At 35.4% G+C, this 16,995-nt stretch overlaps 1 protein-coding gene across 5 annotated transcripts in view; it reads left to right on the plus strand.

Annotated features, from left to right (window-relative positions):
• Positions 1–14,608, plus strand: part of HNRNPR (heterogeneous nuclear ribonucleoprotein R) — a 38,177-nt gene extending 23,569 nt beyond the window's left edge. For 3 of the 5 annotated variants that reach the window (XM_060410684.1, XM_060410685.1, XM_060410686.1), the window contains 5 exons: positions 235–369; positions 1,784–1,999; positions 5,835–5,984; positions 8,158–8,279; positions 8,390–14,608. In XM_060410684.1, coding sequence (XP_060266667.1) covers positions 235–369; positions 1,784–1,999; positions 5,835–5,984; positions 8,158–8,279; positions 8,390–9,002 — 1,236 coding nt within the window. In that variant the 3' untranslated portion in view covers positions 9,003–14,608. Of the gene's footprint in view, positions 1–234; positions 371–1,783; positions 2,000–5,834; positions 5,985–8,157; positions 8,280–8,389 lie in introns of all 5 variants that reach the window. The other 2 variants (XM_027965541.3, XM_027965542.3) reach the window with 1 other exon arrangement.
• The last annotated feature ends 2,387 nt before the right edge of the window (positions 14,609–16,995 follow it).

The raw sequence follows: 16,995 nt of genomic DNA on the forward strand, positions 1-16,995 counted from the left end.
GAATAACTTTGATTCATTTAATTTGATAGAGCAGTGAAGGTTAATGAAACCAAACTAAAACAGAGGCTGTAAAAGTTTAAAATACACATTTTATATTATGGCAAGCATGAGGGGACTTGATGAATTCATGAAGCAGGGAGTGTTTGACCTTGAATTGTCCAGTTTTTTAGACTGAAATCAGTTGTTCTGAGTTTGGGGTGGTTGTGGGGTGTCTGGTTCTTTTCTTCCTTTCAGTGTGACAGCTATGAAATTCGCCCTGGTAAACACCTTGGAGTGTGCATTTCTGTGGCAAACAACAGGCTTTTTGTTGGATCAATTCCGAAGAATAAGACTAAAGAAAACATTCTGGAAGAATTCAGTAAAGTCACAGGTAAAACAAAAATGTATTTAGAAATTAGTTTTGGGAAATCTGTGGTATACTATAAGTACAAAAAAAGGAGGTGTATCTTAATCTAAGAATTCACGTATCTACTGAGTGTCTAAATTTCCTCCTGTTTTTTAGTGGCTTGGACTAAATAACTTCTCTTCTAGCCTCAAGTTCTTGGAGTGTCCTCTTCGCTTCTTTTCCTTAATTGAACCATAACTTTTGACACAGCCTTTGCCCTGTAGCTCTCAAGTGAAGGCTTTCCCTGCCATCTGGTATTCAGTATACTCTAAGGCCAAGGGGATGAGAGTGCTTCTCCTCCTGTTCCTTCTTCCTCTTACCTTGTCTGTTTCAGATTTTTCCGCATTTCCAATCCGTGGAATTGATTTGAGAAGAAAATTTTAGATCGCAGATATATATATACACACACACACACTTATATGTAACAAAATTTAGCAGAATCACATTTTCACTTAGCAAATATGATTTAATCATACATTTCCTATTCCATTTCATTTTTTAAAATGCTGAGGGAGATCCACTAATGGTAGCTGCATTGTAAAAGACAACTTTTAGACCATTGCTTCTTCATCCCATATAAAAACCACTATTTCTTTACGTTTTTGTTGTCCAAACATACTACAGATAAACAAACCTTTCCCCTTCCTTCAAGCTGTTATCTGTTACTCTTCTGGTTTCAGTCTTGTGTTAATTGAAGATTGCTACTGGCTCATAGTGTTTCTCTTCTGTCCTGAATTAACTTACTGTTAGTACTTTCAACATCTATGTGGATGAATCATTCAATACCGTAATCTCCTAGTTTTAATGACTGCCACATCTCTGGTCCTTTACTTCCGCTCTACCACATCCAAATCACATTCTGGATATTGCTGCTAGAAGTAAAATCTAACTACTTTTAAGGATTTGGATAATATGTGGAAAGGTGAGGGTACAGGACTAAGATCAGAGGTACATTTTAACCAGTTATTTATTACTTGGTAAAAATAGTAACTTTTTAAAACTTAGGATTCAAGGATGATTTTTGGTTATGATTAGTTGTTGAGTGTTCTCTTGGATTTATATTTGGTTTTTAAGTTCTTTGGTAGTATTTTCATAAGTTTTAGTAAGGTCATGTTATGTCAAACACTCTTTAAGAACATTGTAAAATAGAATGTTATATGTCAGAATACAGTAGTTGGACTTACTATGACTGTACTTTCAGGGCCCCTAAAATCAAAAGGAACATAACATATTGTCCATAGCTCCATATCTGATAATTCTGGTTTAGTTGTCTAGCTAGATAATCAACAGATCATTATGAGGCTTCTGCAGTTACTTTTTGCTCTTTGGCAAGTGGGTTTAGGTCTGCCTAATCGCTCAATGTGTGGTGGATGCTTTTGGCTTATATATCTGGCTGTTGGTTTAACAGAGGGTTTGGTGGACGTTATTCTCTATCATCAACCCGATGACAAAAAGAAGAATCGGGGGTTCTGCTTCCTTGAGTATGAGGATCACAAGTCAGCAGCACAAGCCAGACGCCGGCTGATGAGTGGAAAAGTAAAAGTATGGGGAAATGTAGTTACAGTTGAATGGGCTGACCCTGTGGAGGAACCGGATCCAGAAGTCATGGCTAAGGTAAATGCAGTATCTTGTGTTGGGGGTGCGGTTCTCATTTACTTTCTGTACTTAGAATATAAGCTTGAATATCTCAGATTTTGCAGTAAATACAAATTGTAGCTCTTGATCTTAACGGTTTAAGCAAAAACCTGCTTTAGCACCAATTTAACAGCCTATTTTGGTATCCAGGAATTTCCATTAATCGTTTCTTTTTCTGCAGATAAATGTGTAAAAAGAACTGAAATTAAATCCCTTCAATTAGGTGTTTCTATGCCTACTGAGAGTTTGATTAGTGCTTGGCACTATCAAAGATACAAAGATAGAAATGTTAAGAAAAGAAAAAAAGGTCTTACGGAATAAAGAGAAGTAATGTTTTGGAGATTATGAATTATAATTTTCACTGACCGTACTATGACTTTTATTACATGGCCATGAATTATATTTTATTTAGATTGAGTTAGTGTCTTTTTCCTTTTTTAATGGATCAAGTTTCCTTATAGTATTATCTCCATGAAGAAAGGTGAAGGGTTATCATGTTTGCTCTTAGTGGCAAAATATGCATGGCAAGGCCTGTAGTGGACTTTCACTTTCTTCCTAAGCCCTATACTTTCATTGCCAGGATCTTGGCCTGGTAAAGGATGGTTCTGTGAGTCCTGGTTATTAGGCTTTCTTCTGGGTGACTCCTGGGGTTGCAGGGACATATCTGAGTTGTATTTCTGTTCGCTTTTAGTGAATTTTTGATTATTTTGGTATATGTCTCTTGACCTCTTGGGGGCAGCAACTCTGTGGATGGCCATAAATGAATGGTTCGGTTATTCTGGACTGAAAAGTCTTTTCTGCAAGCTTCTTCAGAATCTGAGGTGACAGTCCTCACTGTTGATTAATTTGGAGGAGGGACCTGGTTTATACTAACATGATAAAAGCTTTTGTAAGCAAAAACATTTTTGGATTATGCAAAGATCCACTGAGAATGAACCAGAGAGACTCAGATGTGTTGCACACTTTTTCTATGTTCCTGGAGTAGATAGGAGTCAAGGGAAGGGGCTGGAAATCTAAAGAGCCCTGATTATTTTTGTTTATTACTAGCTTGATTTTAATTCCACTTGTTTCTTCTAATACAGTTGTGACTTTGAGCAAACTACTGAATTTGGATGTTGTCTGTTTTATTGGAGTTGGATAAATCTCTTTACAAGATCTCTTACAGCTTTGAATCTATCTTGTAGAAACTAGCCTGTATTGCATTTCTAAGATATTTTAAAAATAGTATTATAGATTGAGGGGGCAGTTTTTATTTTATATTAGATTGTAGTTGAGTTACAATGTTGTGTTAGTTTCAGCTGTACATACAGTTGTCTTTCTTTTTCCTATTGAGTCCTTTAAACATTATTTCAACTAGTAATTTTTATATAGGATACTTTGGTTTCATCTCAGAAAAGAAAAAAGATCTATGTTGAGTTTCAAAAAAGAAGGTAAATAAAGTAATGGAGGCCTGTCTGATGTAGAATTAGACGTCAGTATGACAACATTTAGAAAATTAAAGGGGTTAAAGATAGAGGTGGAAGATTCCCCCCCCGCCCCCTTGGGATTTGTGTCTTCCGCAAATCCTCTTTACTTAGCCCTTTATCTAAGGCAACAATTTGTTTGATAGATATGTTAATTTTTTTGTCTAAATAAGTGAGGTATTTCCTTAGTCCACAAGTCAAAATTATGTAGAAAAGTATAGCCAAGGAATTCCCATTCCTGCCTCTAGCTCTAGCTACTGTTTCCTCCTTGTCCCTTGTAGATATCCAGTGTTAGTGGTATCTGGTTTATCCTTGTAGTGCTTAGCAAGCAAATATAATTATATATTCTTTCCTTCCCTACTTCTTACACAAATGGTTACTGGGGCTATATTAATGAATTATGTTTGTTTTATTCACTGTCATATTTCATCTCATCTCGTATCTCAGCTCTAAGGAGTATGCCATTATTTTATGCATCGCTAAGAAATGGTAAAACGCTGCCAATCACACTATGACAAGTGCTTGTCGGTCACATATACATACATTGAACCTCTGTCTTGGAGGTATACAATGGGGGAAATCTTAACAGTGTATCCTCACATTTTGTTTTTTTAATATCAGCTCTTAATTTTTTATGACTGTGTACTTTTTCATTCTGTAGGTGTACCATAGTACATTCAACTAGCTGGACATTGGGTGTTTCTAATCTTTTGTTGTTATAATACTGTAATGAGTAAGCTTATATCATTTCAGTTAATATAAGTACAGACATATCTGTAGGATAGATTTGTGGGTCAAAGGGTAAATACATCTGTAATTATTAAGATACTGGCCATATTTTCTGTAGGAGGTGCATTTGTATCATGCTCTCCACAGGCAGAATACAGCAGGATGTTCCTATCCTTGTTAAAAGAGGATAAGCTCAAACTTGGTTTTGCCAAATCTCGCAACAAGTGGTATCTCATAGCTGTTTTATGATTTGTTTCTTTTTACTGTACATGCTTGAATTTACATTTCTCATGCATTTAAGGACTATTTTATGTTTCTTTGTATGAACTGTATATTCATGAATTTTGCCTATCCATTCGTTTTTCTGTTGATCTTTTTCTTTTATTTTGTAGAGTTTTGATATAAAAAGACAGGCTGCTGTCTTTTTTGTGATGCTTTTTTTTAAAAAAATTATGGTATTTTCTACCATATGGAAATCTTTGTTTTCAGTAGTTGAATTTTTCAGTCCTTCATGTAGATTTTAAATTAACAAAGGCTTCTCCAGTGCAGTGTTACATAATTATTATCTTATTTTCTTCTAATACTTTAAACATCCCCCTCTTAAATTTTCTGTCTATTTGGACTTTATCCTAGTATATAGTGTGGGGTGTGAGTATACTTTTCATCGTTATTCAGATCAGCACTGCACTGATTGAATGATTTAAGCAACGAATTGAGAGAGTTTGTTTTATCTAGTAGGACTAGTCTCTAAATTTTGTTCTTATTTTTTCCCTGGCTACTACTGCTTGTTTATTTTTTCATATGAACTTTAGAATCATGAGCTCATCCAGTTCTTGGGTGGGGAAGGAGGGACAGAAAAACTTGTTTTGGGGGGGATTTATGAACTGTGTGGACTTCCCTGTTGGCTCAGATGGTAAAGCAAGTGTCTGTCTACAATGTGAGAGACCTGGGTTTGATCCCAAGGTCGGGAAGATTCCCTGGAGAAGGAAATGGCAACCCACTCCAGTACTCTTGCCTTGAAAATCCCATGGACTGAGGAACTTGGTACAGGCTACTATCCATGGGGTTGCAAAGAGGTGGGCACGACTGAGCGACTTCACTTCACTATGAACTATGTTGGGCTTGCCAGGTGGCTCAGAGGTAAAGAATCCACCTGCCAGTGCAGGAGACCTGGGTTCGATCCCTGGGTCAGGAGTATCCCTTGGAGAAGGAAATGGCAACCCGCTCCAGTCTTCTTGCCTGGGAAATCCCATGGACAGGGGAACCTGGTGGGCTTCAGTCCACAGGATCACAAGAGTTGGACAAGACTTAACAGCTGAACAACAACAAAGGGACCCTATTAAATCAGTAAAGTAACTTAGTAATAATTTTATTTTGGTCCCTTGAAGGTCCTGTTCACAGTATTAAGCACTGTAGTGACATGGCAGGAAAAGAAACCAATAATTTATATAAATTGGTAACAATTATTTTCTCAGTTTTCATACCTTCTGTTGTAGCACCTTTAGCACTTAATTGTTTTTGAGAAAAATGCCTATGCCATGAAAATAGGAAGAAATACTTTAATATAGGACTTCAGCTAAAATTAAGTAGCCAATGCCAGTTTTGTGTGTTTGTTATATTAGGTGAAAGTTTTATTTGTGAGAAACTTGGCCACTACAGTGACAGAAGAAATATTGGAAAAGTCATTTTCTGAATTTGGAAAACTTGAAAGAGTGAAGAAGTTGAAAGATTATGCATTTGTTCATTTCGAAGACAGAGGAGCAGCTGTTAAGGTAGAAATTTTGATATTTTGTTTCTTGATATGTGAATTTTGTTGTTGAAACTTGCTAAAACACATAAAGTGACTTTATAAACAAATGAAATTGGTTTTCAGCTTTTACCGAACTCTGGAGCTTTCTTTTAATAATCTCTGTGAAGTGGTAGTAATGTAACAGGTAAGACTCTGTATTTCAAAGCCTGATTATTACTAACTGAGTTTGTGACCTCAGGCAAGTTACTTTTAATCTCTGTATTATTTTGTAAGCCTAAGCTTTGATAGCATGATACCTTGAAAATGTTACAAGGAATAGTAATTAGCTTCCATAAATACCAAAATGATAGTGAATACATTGTAACTACTTTAGTTCCTTGTTTCAGAACCTATGAATGGAGCTAAGTACGTACATGGCTCCATATCCAGTACAGTGTAATTCAGTAGGTGTGTTCTGAGGGAATGGTTAGTTAGTTTTCCATAGTCTTGCCTTTCTTTGGTCATTTTAGAATTCTCACAGTATTTTTTTTTTTTTTTGCCAGTTTCAGTAGTTATTAGAAATATTTCTTGCATATAATAATTTGCTGCTGATGATAGTATTTGAAAAGTATGAAAAACAATATTTTCATATAGCGTCTAGAACGTATAACCTGAGTACTCTGCTGCTTTCCGTTGATCAATACCATTTTTAATGGCTGAAATTTTCAGTTTCTTCCTCTTGTCCCTCTCTCCCTTCTGAAGAAAAGGTTGGGGGAGGGGCTGACAAAAGAAAAGACAGGGCAAAATACAAGATTTTTTATATAATTGGGGAGATAGATCTAAAACCCTTGGTGACATCAGGCCTGGTTCTTTTTTTGCGTGTTTTGTCAGAAAAGTGGCCCCACCCTCTAATTAGGGCAGTTTTTGTTTCCTGACCAGGATACTGCTTTAAAATGTGCCTTATAGAATCTTTGACTAGTAGAATTTATTGGTTTGCTTTTTGATGGAAGCTAATTACTGAGATAGTATTGCTTATCAAATTCATAGCTTAGTACAGAACTTGTTTGGCTTCTGAATTGCGAGTGATAGGAAGGACAGATAACTAATAAATTTATACTTTTCTAAATATTTGTTTTGATTTACTTGGTATTAAATAAACTGATTGTTCATAATTGAAAATAATTTTCAGGGGTGGTTTGCCAAAGCAATTTCTGAAATTGTAAGATTTCAAGCTCAGAAGATGGCCAGAGGAAAGAGTATAGACAGATGCTCTGTTCTTTTGTTTATGCCAGGAAGCTTTTACAGATTCATTTAATTGCTTTAGTTGAAGCAGCCAAAAGCTTAGGTGGTAAAGGGGAAAAAAGTCGGTAAGAGGAAGATACGGATTTAATCTTTTGTCTGGATACTTGTAAATCACTAAAATGTTCTTTACGGTTAGAGCATTTCATTATGTATGTCCAGAGAGGGAAAGGTTGTATTGGGAAACAGAAAAACTGGTGAGGAGGTGATACTTGGTTACCGAGTTACCTGAACCTTGAAGTATGGCAGAAGTTATTAGGTGAAATGATATAAATAAAAAACTAGAGCCCAGAATACTTTTGATTACTGCTTTCCAGATGAGTACTTGAGTTTTAATTAGTTCAAGCCTTTGCTGGGTTCTGTGCTTTTAACCATTCAGGTAAAGTATATACCAGGTTAAACATTGTTGGGGTGGGGAAGATGCTTTTTTCCTTTTTTTTGGTGAGTATCTTGTTGAATGTCACTGATAGTCTCATTTATATTTCAAATTCTTGACATTTTTATGAAAGAACAGTTTAAGACCTACAGCCTGAACGCCATGTTTGTTTAAAAATTTTAATCCTGAAAAGATTGTTAATACTGGCATGTCCTCCAAATGAGAATTTGCTGTTTGTTTTGGCCTTAGCTTGGAGGAATTAGTTACTTGCAATTAAGGAGCAGCAACAAGCAGCTCTCTGCTTTATCTTTTTAAATATAGTAATAGGATATCAGTTTTATTCTCAGTGTAACTTGCACATAAAGTAAGGTTGAGGGGAATAAGTATTTTGTGTATTTTTAAACATTTGGTGGCTATATTCTTCTTGGAAATTAAAACAGTTGTGAATTAAATTGTTTATCAGGTGTATTAAATGGTACAGACAATGTTATATTTAAGGTACTGTTACTTATAAAATAAATTTGTTTCTAATTTTGCATAGGCCATGGATGAAATGAATGGCAAAGAAATAGAAGGAGAAGAAATTGAAATAGTCCTAGCCAAGCCACCAGACAAGAAAAGGAAAGAGCGCCAAGCAGCTAGACAGGCCTCCAGGAGTACTGCGTGAGTCTGCATTTAGTAAATATATCAGAGATCCAGTAGTTTAAAAAGTTAGGAAGAATCTTGAAGCAAACTAACTTGTTTTTTCTTTTCTCCCTTCCCTCCATTGCTAGGTATGAAGATTATTACTATCACCCTCCTCCGCGCATGCCACCTCCAATTAGAGGTCGGGGTCGTGGTGGGGGGAGAGGTGGATATGGCTACCCTCCAGATTACTATGGCTATGAAGATTACTATGATGATTACTATGGTTATGATTATCACGACTATCGTGGAGGCTATGAAGATCCCTACTACGGCTATGATGATGGCTATGCAGTAAGAGGAAGAGGAGGAGGAAGGGGAGGGCGAGGTGCTCCACCACCACCAAGGGGGCGGGGAGCACCACCTCCAAGAGGTAGAGCTGGCTACTCACAGAGGGGGGCACCTTTGGGACCACCAAGAGGCTCTAGGGGTGGCAGAGGGGGTCCTGCACAACAGCAGAGAGGCCGTGGTTCCCGTGGATCTCGGGGCAACCGTGGGGGCAATGTAGGAGGCAAGAGAAAGGCAGACGGGTACAACCAACCTGACTCCAAGCGCCGTCAGACCAACAACCAACAGAACTGGGGTTCCCAACCCATCGCTCAACAGCCGCTTCAGCAAGGTGGTGACTATTCTGGTAACTATGGTTACAATAATGACAACCAGGAATTTTATCAGGATACTTATGGGCAACAGTGGAAATAGACAAGTGAGGGCTTGAAAATGATACTGACAAGATACGATTGGCTCTAGATCTACATCCTTCAAAAAAATTGGCTTATCTGTTTCATCTTTAAGTAGCAATTTGCTGCCATTTGTATTTGGCTGAAGAAATCACTATTCTGTATATACTCAAGTCTTTTTATTTTTTCCTCTTTTCATAAATGCTCTTGGACATTATTGGGCTTGCAGAGTTCCCTTATTCTGGGAGTTACAATGCTTTTATCGTTTCAGGCTTCATTTTAGCTTCAAAACAAGCTGAGCACACTGTTAAAATCATGATTTTGCAGAACCTTTGGTTTTGGACAGTTTCATTTTTTGGATTTGGGACAGCTTACATAGGGGTATGGAGTATGCTGTAAATAAAAATACAAGCTAGTGCTTTGTCTTAGTAGTTTGAAGAAATTAAAAGCAAACAAATTTAAGTTTTCTTGTATTAAAAATAACCTATGATTGTATGTTTTGCATTCCTAGAAGTAGGTCAACTGTGTTTTTAAATTGTTATAACTTCACACCTTTTTGAAACCTGCCCTACAAAATTTGTTTGGCTTAAACGTCAAAGCCGTGACAATTTGTTCTTTGATGTGATTGTATTTCCAATTTCTTGTTCATGTAAGATTTCAATAAAACTCAAAAATCTATTCAAAACATTACCTATTTCAAATTCAATTGTGTCCTAAAACATTATTTTATTCGTAATCCTTGCAAGGAATATTGTTTTCAAACTATAACTGCCTATGTGAGTGATCAAATTCATGCAAAATTTCTTGTCTATTCTAATATGTATCGTGGATACCAGACTGAGGATTAGTCTAAATTCTAATATTTATTCCAAATAGTACTTCATTGATTGATGTTCTTTCATAGTCATCTAATTTGGCAATTTTATCCTTTATTTTTATAAAAACAAGCTCAGGCTTTTGAACATTCTTGCAGGCATTGGATAATTTGCATTAAATAAAATGGGGTTGGGGAAGCAGACTGCAATTTATTTTGACCCACATTCTTTCTATAAAGGATAATTTGTTGTCTGAAGACCTTATTTGCTGGAGTGAATGTACGTAGCAGGAAAAAATGTTAGTACTGTGGCGTCAATTGCTCTGCGGACTAAACTTCATGTAAACTTTAAGTATACATGATTGTGACTACCACTTTAGTTACTAATTAGGAATATAATTTCCTATTACTATGTAAATTTGCTTTGAGAAACATTCAGGCCTTGTAAGAGAGGCTTACAAATATCCAGTAGTCCTACTTCTGACTTCCTGTTAATACCTCTTATTTTTATTTATTTATTTATTTATTTTACTACTAAAATGGCTAAAAATTTTGTTGGCCAAATCATAACATCTATTTCCATTTCCTTTAGAAATTCTCCCTTTATCGTAAGAACGTTTTTTTTTTGTTTGTTTGTTTGAGAATAAGAGGAACAAAAGAATCTAAACAGCGCAGAAAAGTCTGGATCACTTTCAAATAACCAATAAAAATTTTCCCTTCCATTTTATTCTTAGGCGGATCTAAAATGTTTTTAAACTATAAAAATAAGCCATTTGAAAAGAATTAAAATGGGCACACCTTTATTTTGTGTTTTGTTCCTGTTTGGTGTCTTTTAGGAGTGGTATTAGATTTCAAAATTATAAGCTATCTAATTCCTTGAGAGCTCAGTCAGAGCATATTTTGGTTTTCATGACTTCTCTTTTGACTTTGAGGAGAAAAATGAGTATTTGCTGATGAAAGTCAGTATATCATTTCTTTTAAAAAATACACTTATTACATAGTTCAGTAAGTTAACAGGCCTCATTAATATTCCTTTTATGTTTTTGGAAACCAATAGAGGAATTATATATAATTCCTGTATATAACAGATTGACATTAACATGGGTATCTATTTGATAAAGCTTGGCTCCACTTGTTTTTCTTATGCCCATGTATGCAGGTATAGACACCAAACATTCTTTAAATGCTGTCTTTTCAACTTTGAAAATACAATTTGAAGCTCTAACTATAAATTAAAGTAAAACCCATGATTTTTCTTGGAAAGAAGAGAGGCTGTAGAAATAAAATTTGAATTATTTGTATTTCTTAGATGTTACCAGCGAACAAGTTCTTATGAACAAAATTAGGAATGGGAATAGAAGTAATTCTGAAAAAGTAATTTATGAGCTTCCCCCACCCATCCTAAAATGTAAATCTGGCAAAAACATATGGATCAAACCTAGGTTCCATGTCAAAATCTTTTTCTTTAATTGCAAATTATATTTTACTCTCACCAATTAAAAATATACCTATAAAGGTATCCCTCTAATAGCACTTTATAGGGTTTTTTGTGGCTATTTTACAGACAAACAAAATTTTATAAACATTCAGCCTACCCTGGAGCTTTTCCCCTACTGATGTAAGCTATTGTAAGCTATTGCTGTAAGCGGCATTCCAAGAAAATAGATTCAGAGCTTAACTACTCACAGAAGTAAATCTAACAGTCTAATAAACAAACCTGAAAAATGTCACCTGAAGAGGCTTTTATTCTAGATTGGCATTAGGTTTTTCTTAACTAGGCGCATATTATGAGTTCTAGGAAATCTGATTTCCTACTCTCCTGCCATCTTTTTTGTTCTCCCACCTAATTAATTTGTTTTTATTTCTGAGCCTGCTACGGTAACATGCGTGCTGGGAAATACTTTTACTTTATATTGAGGATGACCTCTTCTTTGTAGATACTCTCCGGAGAATGATATAAATATGCCCCCTCCCCATAGTGAAATCCTAATTTTTATTTGATCACTCATTTATAGCAGTTGCTTAAATGTACGTATTTATATGACGGTGTTTTGATTTTTTTAAAGCAAAAAAGTTTTAATTAGCCAGATTTCTAATAATTTCAAGTTTATTTGATCAATTGATGTGGAAATTGAGTTACTATGGTTCTGTAGCTAATTTTTTTTAAAGATTTCAGCATAATTGTTTTTCAGTTTTTCTAGTTACTGGGGTTATTCTGCATAAGAAAGCCCAATGCTTTCTGTTAGATCATTTTTCTCATTTGGCTTTGAAATCTGACTTAGGTGAACCCTCTTTTTAAAAAGGTCAGCATACATCAAAATATATTTATTAAATTCCAAAAGAGAAGGGACATTAAATTCCATTCCTAGCATAAAGCCATATAATATTCTTGAAACTCATTGCATCATTTGCCTCCTGCCCATTTGGATAATCATACCTATGTTTTATTAATTGTGTATTATTTGTAAAACCAAACCCTTCCAGTAAATACTTGCTATAAGGCTATCAGTTGTCAATTTAAAAGACTTCTAAATATGTTAGTTTACCATTTTGATTTTTCCAAAGAGATTTTATTATACTGAACTGTCCAGTATTCTTAAAACCAACCGGAGTATGTAGAAGAATTGTGAATGTTAGTGTTGTCCTTTATTATGTGAAGCCTCTTAAGTGAGCGTCTTAAGAAAAAGCCTTATAGAAAGAGTGCACTGGATTTATAAGTGTGTTTATGTTTTTCTAAGAATGGGAGCTTCTGTTAACTTAGTTGTTCTGAGTAAGACCATGGATTTGGGTGACTGACTAGAGAATCCAGAATGACAAGTTCATTGACCAGGCATTTTTACTTTTGCATTAGAAGTTTGTTGATTAGTTTTTATTTTTGAAATGCAAATACTGAGCTTTAAAAATATTGTTTATTTAATGTATTGGTCAGTAATTTAAATATTTAATTGGGAGTGATCATTATTAATCGTTTTAGAAAAGTTTTTTTTTCTTTTACACGCATATATATTTTTTAATTTAGAGGTTACCAGAAGCTCTGGGTTTTTTGTTTTGTTTTGTTTCTGTTTTTTAATCATTTTCAGATGTTATCCAGAAATCTGCAAGTGTACTTTTCCTGTTTTAACTCCTTCCTTTTATCACCTGACTATCAGGGAAGCGAGGTTGAGGCTGCCCTGACCTGACATGTCATGATGTCGACTTGCTAGGTGGGGTTCGCTGGGGACGATAACCAGTGGAATTGTTGGTAAGAACTTTTTTTTCCTATTTTTTTTTTTTTTTTAATCAGTAGTGGGGTATTAAGTGTGGGAGAATGCCCATGTTCTATAAGTGGGCATTTATGTCAGCCTTGTAGAAGAATAAGACTTTAACACAAGATAATTCTGTTCATAGTAGGAACATATAAACATACAAAAAGTATTTCATACCCTTTATTCTCAAATTCTTAGACTAGCAGGAAAGGCCTGCAAGTTTGAAGTAAGTAATGAAATACTCAGGGTATATTATAAGTGGTCAAGATAGACTAAATCTCTTGGAGAAACAGTAAATTTGCTTTATTTTATGTGATTTTTAGTCCCTCTAATATCTTTAGTATATTTACATTTTATTGGATAGATTAGCATATAATACATCTTAAAAGTTTTAGCAGTTTGACAAATAAGAGTGGGCTCAGTTTACAGATACATTTGATAGGATGACTTTAGGTCAAGAGGAAATTATGTAGCTGAAATATTAGGACCTTTTTATATAGGAGAAACAGAAATCTAAGTCTGTCAACTTGTATTTTGTCTAAACCCCAGGAGAGCTGATGAGATAAGTAGATATTGATAGAATTAGTCAATTTTTAGATCATTACTGAAGAGCAGAATCTCATACTCAGGGGATTCCATGATGGTACAGTATAAGTTGAGGGAATTAATAATTAGGCATTTCTGATTACCACATAAAAAATAATTGTAAGCACTGGTTAAAAGTAATTATGAATTTTTATATCTAGAACCTTCTCAGTATTCTTACGCCTTCTTTGTTGGTTGGGTATATCAGTCTAGAAAGACTCTCCTAGGTAATAAACATGGACTAGTCAGTGTCATGAATATTAACCTGTACCTGTGAGCTTGCTGTAGACCAGAGGTATATGACTACCATGAGATTATACTTTAAGATTGCATCATTGTATTAAATGTTTCTCTTCTGACACATTTTATGCATGTATCAGTGACAGAACAGATTGGAGTGTAGAACTTTTAGATTGTACTTAATAATGTATCATCCTAGGGAAGTTTTATAATTAGCAATAGGAACACTCTAGGAGTGCTGAAAGTTCATGTAAGTTAAGGAAAATGCAGTGCAAACTTGTTGGCTTTTATACACTAACAATAAAATACATTTCATGGGACTGAAAAGAAGGAGGCATTATGGGGGGAAACTTAAATTTCTCAAATATAAAAAAGGGCTTTCAGTTTCTGTAGTGACTTTGTCAGGATCCCATTGCTTATCTTGATGTCTCATTTTTGATGGCTGGACAAAGGCAACTTCTCTAGCCTGTTTAGTAACATAGATAGAAATGTACTTCAATGAGTTCTGTTATGATGTTTAGTATGTTATAAGGCTATTTCTATAATTGAGTTGAAAGCTCCTGCAAACATTACATTGCTGATAGCATACAGTAATATGAGAATATTGAAATAGGTACATTTGCAAGACCATTTAATCAATAGTTTAATAAAAATCATGCTTTTGGTACAGTGTTCAGGTACTATAACTGTGTTGGAATATTTGTACAATGTTAAATATTTTTAATAAAATCTAACATGTTCAAAGTGTTGTGTTGGTGATTTTGGGTGGGGTGTGGTGGGTTCAATTGTGCAACAAAGATTCGGTAGTACTGTAATGGAGACTTTTGTAGTCAAATGGAGTTCTTTTCCTCACATTTAGTACTAGATATTGGGCACCTGTCCACGTGAAGGTAGTGAAGGATTGGATAGTACAAATAAAAGTACTGAATTCCAGTGGCTTATTACAGTATCAGGAAGTAGCTTTACTTGGGTTAGAACTGGGTTTCCTGGTGTCAGATGGAATTGTTGTCTTTGGCATAACAGGCTACCTATAAAGCTTCTATGATGAAATTCTGGCATATTCACATTGGAAATGATCCTGGAAAACGTACAGAGGTGAGCAAAGGGAAACACTTGTACAGTGCTTTGAGTAAGCATTTTATTCTCCAGTGTCCTTGACCCCTTGACATGGCATGTCTGCAAGTGAAGGGAAGGTGAGGGGATATTTGAGGAAGGCTATGTTGGAGGGTTTAGGTGCACCACTGGGGAATGTCTCTAGTGTATATGAAACATATCAAGAGCTCTATTTCTTAAACTTGATAAGGGTTTCTATTGTACTTATCCCATTCTCTTGAAGATAGCCCCAATCTAGTCATTTTTCTTGTGACTTGTCTTCCTTGAAGGCATACTTAATTCTTTACTAGTCAAAAAGGTAGAAGTTCCGCAAGTAAGAGTGGAAATTTGCTTGAAATAAAAGTTCGTTCCTCTGAATACTGTACTGTTAATAACAGGGTTTAGAAGGGAAGTGACCTGATTTGTAAACAAATCAAGTAAGAAACCATTCAGAGGAGTAGTAATACATTCTACCCTCTTTTAATGAAGATTGTTAAATAAACATGAGCTACGGGCAAGAAGAAATGTACCCTGTTTCAAGAAAGACAGTTCTTTGGTCAGTATTTTCCAAGAAGATTTTACTGTCTTTGATTTCCCCCAAATCAAAAAATCACTGAGACAGTAAGGAATATTGTGACAGCAAAAGTATCTAAACTTGGGCACCTTTAAGTGTTGGCAGAGCTGGGGCTGGGGGGTGACTTGGGGTGGGGGTGACGCAGCTCACTGGTTTGTGGTGTATTTTTTCCAGGAATAAAAAGGTGGTTTGACGATCATTTTAAACTTAGACTCTATTGGTGTCTTTTTTCTCTACCTAAAGCCCTGAATTTACTAGTTTATTTTTAGAAATAAGATTTTTATTAAGTATTTTCTTGTGGAGTATATTTTATTCACATAGGGGAATATCTTCCTATTGATGTGAAAGAAATCCCAGTTCTTTTTTGACTTGGAAATTATGACTGAAATCCCAATCCTGCATTGCAGGCGTATTCTTTACCAGCTAAGCCACAAGGGAAGCCCCCCCAAACACTTTAAATACACTGCTGCATGGATGCTAAGCAGGTTCAGTCATGTCCAGTTCTTCGCAACCCTATGAACCGTAGCCCTCCAGGCTCCTCTGTCCACGGGGACTGTCCAGACTAGAATACTGGAGTGGGTTAGCCCTTTTCCAGGAGATCTTTCCGACCTAGGGATCCAACCTGAGTCTCTCAGGGCTCCTGCGTTGGCAAGGAGATTCTTTACCACTGGAGTCTGCCTAGAAAACTCCCATATTTTACTCACATAAGGGAATATCTTCCTATTGATGTGAAAGAAATCACAGTGCTATTTATTTAGACTTGGAATTTATGACTGAAATCACAATCATTTATAGACATTTCCTCAAAAAACTTACAAGCAGGACTACTGTTCTGTTCCGTTACTAAAATCCCCCAAGAGTAAATTTTAGGCCCAGCTGTCCATTTTTTAAGAGGACAAGAGGTTAAATTAGTCATAAAGTTGTACAACTTGGTTGTGCCTTTTAAAATAACGTGAGGTTTGATCACTTAAAATTTTTCTCTACAGGATTAAAGATGAGGATCAGTAGTTCAGTAACATTGGTAAAAGAGCTCTGCCTTAGTCAGACATGTAGAGAGAAAGATACTTGCTTCAGTAGGAAAATACTGCATTATTAAAGGTCTCATATACTGAGCAACTTTTAGTTGAATTGGCAACAGATATTCCTGTGTGCATGTTCTTGGGATATTAATTTCGTGCTTTGGCCAGGAATTCTTTAAATCTGCAAATTTCCGTTACCTGGGTTTTTAAGTAGGTTAAGCAGAGGTTAATATATTTTAAAAGGCCGTTACTGTTTACCGCCTAAATCACTATTTTGAAAATTTTGTGGGGGAAAATTTGTGGGTGAAAAACATTGTCCAGACAAATCTTGATAAGCGATGATAATCTCTTTATTATTTGAATGAATTATTCAAATAATGATTGATTGTAATGGTGTATGTTTGTATACCATCATTCAAGTACCTCAGTTCCACTGGTCATAATGA

The sequence above is a fragment of the Ovis aries genome, chromosome 2, assembly GCF_016772045.2.
Source record: "Ovis aries strain OAR_USU_Benz2616 breed Rambouillet chromosome 2, ARS-UI_Ramb_v3.0, whole genome shotgun sequence".
Taxonomy (NCBI): Eukaryota; Metazoa; Chordata; class Mammalia; order Artiodactyla; family Bovidae; genus Ovis; species Ovis aries.